The sequence below is a fragment of the Prinia subflava genome, chromosome 8 (genome assembly GCF_021018805.1).
Source record: "Prinia subflava isolate CZ2003 ecotype Zambia chromosome 8, Cam_Psub_1.2, whole genome shotgun sequence".
NCBI classification, from domain to species: Eukaryota; Metazoa; Chordata; class Aves; order Passeriformes; family Cisticolidae; genus Prinia; species Prinia subflava.
In genome coordinates, this window is record NC_086254.1 from 34,218,465 (window position 1) to 34,232,540 (window position 14,076).

At 50.4% G+C, this 14,076-nt stretch overlaps 1 protein-coding gene across 1 annotated transcript in view; it reads left to right on the plus strand.

The window, feature by feature from the left end:
• TOX2 (TOX high mobility group box family member 2) overlaps positions 1-14,076 on the plus strand; it is a 152,105-nt gene that overhangs the window by 60,200 nt on the left and 77,829 nt on the right. Inside the window, exon 2 of the mRNA XM_063404670.1 lies at positions 1,217-1,282. Coding sequence (XP_063260740.1) covers positions 1,217-1,282 — 66 coding nt within the window. The remainder of the gene's footprint in view (positions 1-1,216; positions 1,283-14,076) is intronic.

A 14,076-nucleotide genomic window follows, 5' to 3' on the forward strand; every position in this document is an offset into this window, starting at 1 on the left:
TGACCTCAGCCCTGAGGCCTGCCCCAGCCATACGTGTGGCTGGAGATGATCCTGGAGGGCTTTTTTGCTGCCTTTGGAATGGGAGCGGGTGAACAGCTCCCGTTGGAGCTAATTGCTGAGAGGAGCTGCAGCTCTCCACGGGGGTTTTGTGGCTGTTTAAGTGGATTGGCAGGGAATTGGGTGTGTGCTGTGCTGGGGCTGCCCGGCCCAGCCGGAGCAGAGTCCTGGCACAGCCAGCAGGAGAGCAGGAGATGAGGGGATGGACGTGTCAGGATTTGCACAAATGATGCACTGAGTTTGAGTTTTCATGTTTTTCAGACTCTGTGCTGCTTAGGTGTGTAGTTCTGAGCCTCACGTTAAGTGCCAGTAAGCTCTCACAGAGCAGGGACACAAATCCTTTCCTGCTGCAGACCAGGAAACAACTTTCAGGCCCCAAAGCACAAACAAGGGTGGCTGGAGGGAGGAACAAGAAGGATGAGACCTCACAACCTGGAGCTGTAATTGGACAATTAAACCCCAATGTGCAAATGGACCAGAACTTATCAAAGTGTGAGACCTCGTGACCCCTCAGCCATTTTGTGACCATTTTGTGACCATTTTGGGTCCACCTTGGGTGCAGCCCTGGTCAGGCCGTGTCCTGCCCAAGGTGTGCCCTAAAGGCCTTTCAATAAATCCCTGCTTTATTCTCCAGCTCTGTCCAGTGCCTGTTCCAGGTCAGCCTTTCCAAGGCATCACAGATACCTCTCCTGAAGGTTCCAGAGTGTTTCTGCATTGCTGCAGGAGCTTTGCTTTGGTGTTGAGGGTTATGTAGAGGTCTGTAAGAGGATGGAATGGGACCTGCCCAAGTCTGGACATTTCCATTGATGGAAGTTGGCTTTTTATCTCATATTGATGATCTAGTAGGAATTTTAGCAACAGCTTCTTTTAGGTGATCTTTGCTGCAGGGTGCATCTTTGGGCTCACACGTTTGACTTATTTGGAGTGGTTCATTCGTTATTTCACTGAAAAAATCCCATATCCATACTAGTTAGCATATCCCTTTGCAATAACTGGGATGAAGGTGTGCTCATACACCCTCCAAAGTGTTCAAACAGCAGCTCAGGGTTTTCCTCTGGGAGTTCTGGCTCTTGACGTGAAGAGCCAGGAAGGCATTTGGGATGCACAAGAGCGTGGTGTGCAGATGGCATTCCATTAACTCTTTCTTTTGCCTTTCTAGTTTGATGGGGAGAACATGTACATGGGGATGAACGACAACGCCCAGGAGTTTCTATCGGCCAATCAGGTAAGTGTTGTTTGGCTGGGATGAGACTTTTAGGGGACTAAAGCACAAATCCTTGAAGCTTTCTGTGAATCTGCCCTCCTGGGACATCAGGAGTGTCCATGGAGGAGGTCAGAGCCCTGCTGCTGCCGAGGAGCAGTGGATGCACTTGGTGGAGGGATTGGGATGCAATTCCATCCTGGTGCTGCTGCCTGGCACTGGAGCCTGGCTCAGCTGAAAAGCTTTGCTGAAAAGCTTTGCCTCAGTATCCCTCACCCAAAATGAAGGTGCATTTGGTGTTTCTGGATGCAGTGAAGTTTCTAAGTACTGTGTGCAGTTCAGGTGTCTCCTTCCCTCATGTGGAGTATTTCCTGTAGCTAAACAGATTAACAGGGGAGAAAAAGGAACCAAAGGGTTCCTGTTTGGGAGCTAGAAATCCACGTGTGGGGGACCAGAATGGAAGGGTTCATGTCTTGCAGTTGCCTGGGCCTTCTCTGGGCTTGGATACACATGGAAAAAACATGGACTGGGGCCCTAAACCTGTATATGGGTTGGAATGTGATCTTTAAGTGATCTTCCAACCCAGTTCTGTGATTCTATAAAGTTAAGCCCATATTTAGGTCCTGCTGGGACAGGAGGACTTCAGCACATGCTCTTCTGTCCCCCTGACCTGGAGATGAGAGCTGGTCACCCTCAGGGGTGGCCTAGCATGGTCAGCATTAAGCATCTCATCACAGTCTTGGGAGGGAAGGTGGCAGGTTGGTGGAAGGTGGAAGGTTGCTGACACATCCCAGCATCCCATTTTGGGCTGTTTTGTTGACCACAGACATGGCCCCACAGAGTGCCCCAGGGTTTGGGACATCCCTGTGGGTTACAAGGTTTGTGAGTTGTGCACGGTGCTCCAACAGCAGCAGGGGTTAAACTCCATCCATGTCACCCTGGGAATGGGATGAAATCTCATGGTTTGCCTCCCTCACTGCTCAGGAGAGCTGTTCCTGCCCTGGCTCTGGATGCTGGCACAGGAGGCCGTCGCCAGCACGGCGTGGGGAGAGGTTGTTCTTGTGTGAGGAGGAATTCCAGGGTGGGGAAGGAACAGCAAACTTTGTGCTGCTGAGTGATTGGGCAGAAACAAATATTTCTTCAACCAACAACGGCGTGGGGCTGATCTCTAGAGCCAGCAATTGCCAGAGGGTGAGGAGATATGGGAAAGATGCCGAGGTGCCCCATCCAGGGGTCAGCCCTGTCCCCCCAGGCTGTGCACAGCCACATGTTGGGGTTGATCACAGGACAGTTGTTGTAGATGCTTTGCCCTTAAAAACTCCAAGGGACAAGGATTTCACTGGCAAGGGCTGGCAGTGCTGGCACAGGGACCAGCCACAGTCCCTGGCCTTGGTGTGCCTGCAGGACCAGGCTGGGTTTGGGCAGAGCCATGGCCAGCATGAACCATCTGAGTTTCCTTCTTAGCACCTATCTCATCCCATTTCCCTCAAGGGTGGGCATGAGGGGGAGGTCACAAGGGGTGCTGTGGGGCTGGGAATGGTTCCTGCACCTCAAGGAGGAGGGTTGGCTCCCAGAGGAAAGCAGAGATTACCATGTGGGAGAGGATTCACGTCCCGAGTTTGATCCTGGTGAAGGATCAGCCAAACCAGCTTAGATCCCTGAAACCTGGGCAACAGGAGTTTACTCTGCATTTGCACTCTGTTTACTTGCTGGCCTTTATTTCCCATTTTGGAGTAGCAGTTAAGGATGGAGAGGGAGGAAGGTCCTTTCTCCTGGCAGAGGAGGGCAGGAACCCCCCGCTGCAGGGGTGGCTTTGTGCACAGAGGCTGTGCTGCTCTTTCTCCACCAGCAAAAGCACTGTACAGAGTAACCTGGAAAATAAATGGGGATGTTTGCCTTGTTTTGCATCCCCAGTGCCCTCCCTGTGCTGGTAGGGAACAGTCAGAGGGGAGCTGGGGGTACAAGGGGTGCAAGGCTGCAGGGTGGCACCTGGGGCTGCAGTGACTCCCCATGACCTCACCTGGGCTGGCAGGGAAGGAACTGGGAGGGCAGGTGAGGATCCCAGGTCATGCCCTGCCAGGATGTGGGTTCACACCCAGCATGAGCTTTGGCCAAGGAGGATGAGGAGCAGCTTCCTCCTCACCCTCCTTAATACATCATCTCCCTTTATTTACCTGAACATCAGCACTTGTTTGCTGTTTTTACAGCCCCAGCCATGACTTCAGCACTAATGACACAACTCTGTTATTTAAATGGGGGTTCCAGATGGTTTTTTATTGTTTGCTCAACCTGTTGTAACCCTAAGGAGTACATTAAACAGCAGGAGGAGGGTTTCACAGGCTCACCTCAGAGGCTGATGGACTACCAGATACCTTTACAGCCCACATGGGGCATCCAACAGCCCTTGGGTTCCTTCTAGACAAAGGGAAATTTTACAGACTCGGAACTGGAACCACCACACTGCAATGATGAGCCTCGTGGGTTGGGCTTTTCCTCCATCATGATCCTGCAGCTCCCTGACAGTAGCTTTGTCTCAGCTCCTTGTCTGGTTTTTGATCCTAAGGAAGTTCTGCTCAGCCCAGGGGAGAAGGCTCCAGGGAGAGCTCAGAGCCCCTTCCAGGGCCTAAAGGGGCTCCAGGAGAGCTGGAGAGGGACTGGGGACAAAGCATGGAGAGACAGGACACAGGGAATGGTTCCCCACTGCCAGAGGGCAGGGTTAGGTGGGATATTGGGCAGGAATTGTTCCCTGTGAGGGTGGGCAGGCCCTGGCACAGGTGCCCAGAGCAGCTGTGGCTGCCCCTGGATCCCTGGCAGTGCCCAAGGCCAGGTTGGGATGGGGCTTGGAGAAGCCTGAGACAGTGGAAGGTGTCCCAGCCCATGGCAGGGGTTGGGATGAGGTTTAAGGTCCCTTCCAACCCAACTTGTCTGGGTTTCTGCAGTTTCTCATGGCTAGAGTGTGGTGAAGCCAGATCAGGGTCCTCCTGCCTCTCCTGCATTATTCCCTGCCTAGCTGCCAACTTGAGTGGAAGAAGAAACAAAACCCCACAGCAAAACCCACATAAAACCCCCACAAAACACCATTCAAAACATATGGAAGCCAGGTGCTCTCTTCCTTCCCCTCATCTTCCTTATTGGGATGGCTTTTGTGCCATGGCTGCTGCTCTTGTCATCCCAGAGGGGTTGGACTCAGCTTAGGACAAAATGCAGAAATAAAGGAGCCTAAAACATAATGAGAGCACTGACAGCTCACGCCAGCACAACCTGCTTGGGGAAAATAATTCCTCTTGTTCCATCAAATAGGAGGGACATTTGACCCCAGAAGTGAGTCAAATGTGAAATGTAATTCTACCTCCAGCAGAGGCCAGGGTATAAATGCAAGCTGACATCTGATCAAACCATGGTGGACATTTGACCCCCGAGATGAGTGAGGTATCTCTTGTGTCTCGTGGAGTCAGCAGAGCATCTTTCCTCACCCCTGTCAATTTTTGTCTTTCCCACCCCCCTCTTCCAACAAAGGCAAAGAATTAAGTAATGTGAAAAATCCCAAGGAATACACAGATATGAAGTGCTCTGAAAAATACGATGCCAGTAAAAGAAATAATAACACTGGCAAAATCAGTGGGAAAAAATATTTATTAAGGTCTTTGTGATAAGGAGAGTAACACCAGGAAGGGAAAGGTTGGGAAATTCCAGGACAGGAATGAGGTTGGTTTTATTCAGCATTGAGGCTTTTGCACTTGCAGGAAGAGTCCATAGGTGCTTTAAAATCATGGATTAACTATGCCTGGGAATCCCCTGTGAGAAGGAATCATCGTCCCTTGTGCTGGGTGAAGAAATGCAGGAGCTGCCTTGTCAGGGAGCTGGGGATGGTGTGATGAGGTTGTGGGGACTGCCAGGCCCTGCATAGCTTTGGGGACCACTGTCCCTTGGCTTTTGGGAGCAGGGATGTGACTGTGCACCTGGTCAGTGCAGGGACATTGTGGAATGCCCTAGGGAGGGTGTTTGCTGCATTTCCCCTCCCTCCGTGAATATCTCTGGCTGCTAACAAGGCAACAGGCAGCTTGAAGGAGGAAAGAGCTGATTATTTACCACTGGACAGTTTGGATCCTGTGCTCTGCCTAATCCCAGGAGATTCCAGTGCATGGCTTATTCCAGCTGAGCACCCAGCCCTTTTCTGTCCCAACAAGTTAATTTGTGTCACTCCTCATGGCAAGGCTGTTCAACACCACTGTGCTTTGTTCAGGCCAGGGAGACTGTTTAAGCAGCTCTGTGCTTTTAGAAGTGAGGGCACAGACAGGACCCACTGCTATGAAGTGCTGAAAAATTGAGAGTTCAACTGAAGATAGGAGAGTTAGATTGACAAAGTTCTTTGCACATCATTTTCTCCTCCTGATGCTGTTCCTGTGTGCTGCTCCTGTGTGCTGCTCCTGTGTGCTGCTCATGCTGCCCATCTGTGTGTCCAAAATGTCAGGTCTTGGCTGCCAGGACCACAGCAAGCACTGAGCAGCCTGGGGTGGTGGAAGGTGTCCCTGCCCAAGGCAGGGGTGTGGAACTGGTCTTTAAGATCCAACCCAAATCATTCCAGGATTCTACAACTGAAAAAGCAGGATGCCCAGAGAAGCTGTGGCTGCCCCTGGATCCCTGGCAGTGTCCCAGGCCAGGTTGGACGGGGCTTGGAGCAGCCTGGGACAGCGGAAGGTGTCCCTGCCATGGCAGGGGTGGAATGGGATGAGCTGTAAGGTCCCTTCCAGCCCATCCATTCTGGGATTCTATGACTGAAAAAGGCAGGATTTCATGCAAGCCTGGTGAGACACCTGCTGCAGATGATGTCAAGTGCCTCACCTGATGTGTAGAGCAGCACAAGGACTTTAATCTGGGCTCTGGGCATTTGGGTGAGACTGGGTAACTCCTGGATGGGCTGTTTGCACTTACACTGCCAAGAAAGCAAATCCACGGGCAGGGATGTGTTTCTGCGGGGCTATGGAAGGTGGATTTTCCCTGGCTGTGTGTGAATCACAGAGCCCTGCTGGGCACAGGGGCTTTGCTGACACCCTGAGGGAGGTGATGATGTTTGTCACACATCTACACATCCCCAGCATCTGCCTTCAGCCACGCCCCAGCACGAACGTGAGTGTGGGGTCAGGCACGGCCACCCCTTCCTGCACACGTGGGACCCACCTGCGGCTGTCCCCGTGCCTGCACCTGTATAAATCAACATTTATCTACTGCATCTATTGCCCTTTATCTCCCTGCCTCTGTATATCTCCTCGCTGGGGTCTGTATTAGCCATAATAGATACAGTGAGTCACTGATCTGGTGGGTCAAATGGTCAGGGCTCTTTGATCAGCCGTCAGGATCCATTACCAGCGGGGCCTCCACGGGGGCTGGAATTACAACTTACATTTGACTCGTTTCTGGGGTCAAAACGTCCCTCTTATTTGATCGAATGACAGAAATTGTATAATTTGTATATATCCCTGAGCCATATGTGCTCTGAGTGCCACTCTAATGTGTTTTATAAAGGCACAGCTGTCTTGGTGACTTATTTAAAATGGGATTTTGAAGTAGTGTTCTTGCCGTTTAATGTCCTCATTCAGGGTTACACAAGGTTTATCAAATAATAAATAACATTCAGAACATTGGTTTTAACATAACAATGGCTTTGCTGGTTATAAGGATCTTGGAGGTCCAATAAAGCTGTGTTTGGTAAATAAGTGATAATGCAGAAAGCAAAGATAGGATAATTAGAAATTAATGATGTGTGGGAAGCTATGGATACCTTCCTCATGTTCTGCTAACGCTCCAGACGAGACAGAGCTCGTCTTGGCAGCCTCTGCTGTAAAATATGCCTTCAAACCTTGTCACAATACTGGCAGACGTGTTGCTCCCACTAATCTTGACTGAATCACAGCAAAATGTCAACACTTGATAAAACAAACCTGGGGCTGGGGCAGACCCACATGAGTGCAGGGGTTCCCCATCCCTGCTGGGGACCACGGAGCCACAACACAGTGACTGGGGTGGCCGTGGACCCTGGGCAGAGTGAGGGTGCTGATGAACCCAGGGCCACCCTGCCCTCATTTCTGCTCCTCCCTCCAGGGCAGGAGCTGTGGAGTGGAGCCAAGGTGGACTTTGGTTTTCAATCCATCAGTGGTGGGGCTGCTCTCCCCCTGACACTGAAGCAGCAACTTGCACTTGCTCAGGTGGGAGATGTTCTTAGGGCAGCTGGTCTCTGACCTGCCAGATGTGAGAATCTGAAGGAGTTTCCAGCACTTTGTCCTGTAAGACACAGCAGGGTGCTCATCGTCACCATTCCTCGAATCCAGGATTGCTCCAGAAAAAAGGCAGGAGGAAGCCAGGAGATCGCACACGTGGCTGAACAATTCCTTAGGGGGATCCTTCTCTTGAGTCTTACAGAAAGGTCTGCACAGAAAGTAAGAGCCTATGGTGAGGTTATTCTTTGTGCAATATCCACTCCAGTCCCCTAATGAACTTTGGTGTTTCTAATTAATCCTTTGCACAGCAGAAATTTGTTTTAACTTTCATAGAATCACAGAATGGACTGGGATGGAAGGCACCCTTAAAAGTCATCTAATTCAAACCCACTGCAAGCAGCAGGGACATCTCCAAGGAGATCAGGTTGCTCAGGGCCCAGTCCAAGCTTACCTTGGATGTTTCCAGGGCTGGGACATCCACAGCTTCTCTGGGCAAGCTGTGCCAGCATTTCACCACCCTCTGAGTCAATAACTGAGGAGATGGGTTTGGAGACTCCATATTCGGGTGATTTTTGGCTTGATCTGTTGATCACAGGAACAGATGATATCAGAGGTTGGTCAGTCACATATAAGCAAGGAGTTTAAAAAAAGGGGGAATATATCTTCCTTTTTTTAAGGGGAGCATGGAGAGCTCTGGTGCTCCTGAATCTGCAGCAGTCTTGTGCTTTTTGGACTTTACTCTCTTGTACCTGTGCAGAATCTTGGTCTCTTCCAGTCTGCAAGTAATCTGTACTCTTGAAGTCTGGAACTGGCCCCATCAGGAGCAGTGCACACCTGAAGGCAGATAACCAATGACTCCCCAAATCCCTTTACAAGGATACATTGCAAATACTGCAAGAACACACAGATGTGTGTGTATAGAAGACCCCTAGTGAAGGGAAGAGAAGAGAGAGGTTTGTAGAGACTCAGAGCTGAAAGAGGATTACACAGAGTTTGGGAGTGTGCACTGCAGGCCCCCATGCTAAGAGACAGATTTTGCTCTTTCCCTGCTGTTCTCTGAGTAATACTGTATAATTTCATGTGTTGTGCTGGAGAGGAAAAAATAGAGGGGAGACATTGATAGATACTAAATGCCTTTCTCAGCAGACGATTGAGGAGGAATCTCATGTACTATTTTAGAATGAACAATAGAGTGTTACATGTCATTTATTATAATCAGCAGCTAATGGAAACCCTTCCAGGAGGGGTTTGGGAGTTGAGCACAACTACAGCTGATGATCCAGGCTTGTGAATTTTGCATGAACTCCTGTGTGACAGTGAAATTTTTGAAAGGTGCAGTCAGGAAGCAATTCCTGTAGTTTAGTCATAGCAAGGGAAGGTTTTACTGCTGGTGCAAGGCCAGCTGTAATGTTTAAATAAAACAGTAATAAAAAATCCCTTTGTATTACAAGCAGAGTGAACATCATCTTCAACCCTTGGTCTCAAGGGACTCCTAAGTTTTTAGCAATAGGGTGTTTGAAAAACAGCCACCAAGCATCCCAGAGTGAAAAAGTAATGCAATTGAGCCATTCCTAGAGCAAATGGATGGACTCTGCTTCTATTGCACTTGCTCTGGGGAAAAAGGGGAAAAGAAATAGCCTCTCAAACAGCTGAAGACCCCTGTCAGGTGGCACAGAGCACCTGGTAGGGATGGGAAACACTGAAACTGTTGTGGTGCATGAATTTCATGTGTAGATATTTCATCAGGGAAATTGCTGATAGGTTTAGGGGCAAAAGCCTATAGGTTTAGGGGAGGGAGAAGGAGATCCTCAGGTGCACTGGAGGACACACACCACACCTGACAGCATGAGGGCTGGGCACAGCATCCACTACTCTCCAAGGCCCCTGGAGACCATAGCCAGCTCTGGCCAGCCCCAGCAGTTACCCTTCCTTGTGTTTCCTGTGTCTTTCCAAGGTTTTCTGGGATCTGAATCAGCTCAGAGAAGGTTTTTGACCCAAAAAAGGGTGTATGTGTTAAGCAGCACGTCTGGCAGTAGACCTTGTTCTGTGAGATGTGGAATCACAGTGTGCCTGAGGATCTTCAGCCAGAGCCGGGATTTCTTCTGCAGTGAAAATGTCTGTAAACAGTGAAATGTTTAAAAATTAAAACCAAAAATCCAATCTATGCAGGAGATTGGCCCAGAGCTGGAGGCAGCAGAGCTGCAGCTGGGGAGGTGGTGGGAATGTGGGGATGGCAGAGAAGGAGCAGCAGGACCATGTCCATCCCCCTGAGAAACAGCCCTTGCTGCTGCTGCATCTTGACCTGAGGGTTCCCATATAGAAAACACTGATACCACGATGAGTTCTGGCAGGGGATTGGGCATGGGTGGTTTTGGTGCCAAAGCCATGCCCACCAGCAGGGCTGAAGGAAAGGTGTACCCCAGATTCCAGGAGTGCTCCCTGCATGCTGGAGCTGGAGTAGCTGGGACTGCTTCAGAGCACTGTGGGGCACAGCTGAGGGCCAGCCAGACTGAGCAGTGCTGGTGTGCAGGGTGGCTCCTGTGCCATGAGGACACCTGGCCTGGCTGTCCAGCAATGCTGCTGGGCTTGCAATGGCTCATGAGAGAGCAGCAAATGAAGGAGGAAGGCAGTGAGCTTTAACCAAGAGAGTGTCACTGGATCAAGGATTTCCCATGTGCTTCTACTGCTGTAAAGGGACTGCACACGGTGCAAAGAGAGCCACTGTCTTTGATGGTCAGCATGGCCCAGGGCAAGGTCCAGACCTGCATGGGGACAACCTGGAGCAGCTCTGGAGAGAGCAGATCCCCTTTAAGGCACAGCTCTCAGGTTGCTACGGTGTTTGGGTGTGCTTTAAACCCTCACCAGGGTCCCTCTGGTCAGCTCCTGGGCTGGCCTAGGGTGGTGGCTGTCACCTCAGCCAAAGGCAGTCCCAGAGCTTTTATCCACAAGCTGTTTGTGCCCTCGGATCCCCCAGCTCCTTGTGCTGGGGCACGCGTCTCCTGAACCCGGGCTGTGCCACAGGCTGGCAGGAGCCAGGCCTGTGCCTGCCAGGGAGGGATGCTGGGCTCTGACAGAGCAGCCCCAGCGCTCTCGGGGAGCTGTGGTGAGTGAGGATTTCCTCCTGTGCCCTCCTGGGTTTGGCTCCTGCAGAGGCTGGTTTGCCTCTCTGATGGACCTCTGGGGAGTCTCTCTGGAAAACTCTGTTTGTTTGTGGAAATGCAGCTCTGAGGGCTGCAGAAGTGGAAGAAAATAGCCAGCCCATTGCTCTTGGGATTTCCTTTCCCAACTGATTGATTACTTCTTCCCTCCTCATCAGAGACTCATCCTGAGCTGGTGTTTGGGTCTGCTGTCACAGCACGGTGATTAACTGAGGAGCCACTTATTTCCAGCAGGAAAATGTTATTTTCCACTTCAGCATTTGGATGAAGGCCTGGGCAGAAAGGAAAGCCCCTCTGTTGCCTTGGCTGATAACAGAACGAGCCCTTCTCTCTGTGTCAGCTCTGAGGCTGCCCTGGGCACGTGCAGGGTTGGGCTCCATTCCAGCCCCACGAGGGCCGGGCCATCAGTAGAGCATCTGTATCCAAAGCAGAGTGGCCAGCAGGATTAGGGGAGTGACTGTCCCCTGTGCTGGCACTGCTGGGACACCTCGAGTGCTGTGCCCAGTTCTGGGCCCCTCACGAGAAAGGCATTGAGGGGCTGGAGTGTCCAGAGATGGGAACAGAGCTGGGGAAGGGGCTGGAGTGTCCAGAGATGGGAACAGAGCTGGGGAAGGGCTGGAGTGTCCAGAGATGGGAACAGAGCTGGGGAAGAGCTGGAGTGTCCAGAGATGGGAACAGAGCTGGGGAAGGGCTGGAGTGTCCAGAGATGGGAACAGAGCTGGGGAAGAGCTGGAGTGTCCAGAGATGGGAACAGAGCTGGGGAAGGGCTGGAGTGTCCAGAGATGGGAACAGAGCTGGGGAAGGGCTGGAGTGTCCAGAGATGGGAACAGAGCTGGGGAAGGGGCTGGAGTGTCCAGAGATGGGAACAGAGCTGGGGAAGAGCTGGAGTGTCCAGAGATGGGAACAGAGCTGGGGAAGGGCTGGAGTGTCCAGAGATGGGAACAGAGCTGGGAAGGGGCTGGAGCGCCAGGAGGGGCTGAGGGAGCTGGGAAGGGGCTCAGGCTGGAGAAAAGGAGCTCAGGGGGGACCTTGTGGCTCTGCACAGCTCCTGACAGGAGGGGACAGCCAGGTGAGGGTTGGGCTCTTCTTCCAGGCAAATATCAATAGAACAAGAGGAAATGGCCTCATACTGTGCCATGGGAGATTCAGATTGGACATCAGGAAGAATTTCTCCACTGAAAGGGTTGTCAGACATTGTCAGGGGTTGCCCAGGGAAGTTTGAGGTGTCCAAGGAAGGTGTCCAAGGAACACCTGGCCATGGCACTCAGTGGGACTGATGACTAGGTGATCTTGGAGGGCTTTTCCAGCCTGGGTGATTCCATCATATCAGGGCTCTGCAGGCACTGGAGGGTGATGAGGGCTGTGTGTCCCACGTGCAGCCATCCAGCTCCTGCTCAGAGCAAGGCACTCACTCCCACCTCCCCTCGCTCATGAGGCCGGGCAGAGCAGGGGCCCTGAGCTGGCTGGGGACACAGTGCCACCACTCCCTTGTGCTTCTGCTCCTCTGGGGAAGGCTCAGATCTCTCCCTCTCAGGTGACACACCAGGCCACGCTGCTCAGAGCCATGGTGGGAACCACAACCAGGGGCAGCTGGGAGGCATCCCCAGGGAGCAGAGCTGTGACACGGGACCCAGCTGAAGGGTGGCTGCCACAGCAGCTCCACGAGTGCCACGTTGGGTCCTGCTCCATCTCCAGTCTGGCAGTTCTGCCAAGGGCTGTGCTGGGTCTCACCCATCGCTGACACCACCTCCATCATCAGCAGCCTCGGAGCCAGCCTGGATTAAATTTATCTCAAAGTAGCAAATCCATCAGCTGCCATCAGAAGTGAGGGTCTGATGCAGTCTGGCTCAGGTCTATACATCTGTGTACACCGTAAAGGGCAAAATATGACTTGGCTTTTTATTACTTTAATTAAAACATGAGTGAAGAGTATGAGATTCATATTAAATTGTATTTTCCTGGCTGCTGTGGGAAGGAGCTAACTGATCTGATTACCATGAAGATTACAAACTATCAAAGTGAAAAAGAGCTTTTTGCAAGTATTTCATATTAAACCTTCAAACATAACACTTTAAGAATAATTATAGTTGTATTACTGGAAAATGATTCATGAATTCTGAATAAATATAAGACCCTTAAAGGGAAATGTTCCAAGACCACAGTTTTCATTCCAATCTGATGAAATTTAGTATCATTTTGTAGCTGTAGAATAGAATGAAAAAAAATATGTACATAGACTGTATTGAATATATGTCAGACTAAACTAATGAGATTTTTACATCAACTCTGAGCACGAACGCAGACAAATGGAATAGCCATCCTCATTTTCTATAATAGAAAGCACCAAAAGGGAAGACAGAAAGGATCTTACCACTCACAAGTCTTTATTCCACTCTTGATTGTTAAATAATATATTTTAAGTTCTCATATCTCGCCCGCAGAATGTTTGAACTGACACTAATGGGTATGTAAGAGAAAAGAGTGAGCTCTAAAAAAAAAGTGAGGAAAGGCAAGGATTGAGAATTTTATCAGTATTCTCAGTGGGCTGTAATAAAGATACTTTTCACACAATACAGTGAATGTTTACAGCAGACAGTTTAGTTTCCTTCCAACAATTATGAGAGGAATTGAATCTCAGGAAATGTTAGTTTTCGCTAAAATTAGACATAACAATAAAGACACCCCCTGAAAGTTTATTAACGAGGGAAAAAAAAAAAAAAGAAAAGCCATCAGTCTCTGGAAGACAATTTAGCAAATTTATTTAAAGAATTCCAGATGACCTCTAAACAAAACCACACACCTACGTGGCACTGAGGGCTCAGGCTCCCCGTGGGAGCTGCTTTTCTCCTGAGAAGCTTTCTTTCCCAGGCTTCATGAATTCCTAGTGCATTTTGGAAGCAAATATCCCAAAGGTGTTTGTTTCCAGGCTGGATGCAGCTGGAGGACGATGCCCATCACTTCTGCAAGCAGATGGGGCAGCAGGGAGCAGCAGGTCACATTTTGGGGGTACAAGTCAGGGTGCTGCAAGCCTGGGAACCCACACTGGTATCAAGAGCAAGTTACTGGGCACCTTTAAGAAGGATCTTACCATGCTAAGACAGAGATGCTGGTGAGTCAAAAACAATTAAAAAAATAAAAAAGGAAAGATGCTCTGTAAAGTGCAGGCAACTCTGGAGTGCTCTGAGCAGCTCATGTGATGGTGTTTAATTTTTGAAACACGGCGAGTGGAACATGCAGAGGAATTCTGCCTGTCCTGATTTCCAGGCTTCTGCACCAAGGAGTGCTGCAGTATCCCTGTTAGAGACACCTGCTTTCCTCTCCTTTTGGCCATGCAGTCCTTGATTTTTGACTTCTTTCTCACACTCTTTCAATCTGGAAGGAGATTCCTGTTATTTTATATGAAGAACGAGGATGGGAGAAGAAGTGGTGAAAGCAGATGCAGCTT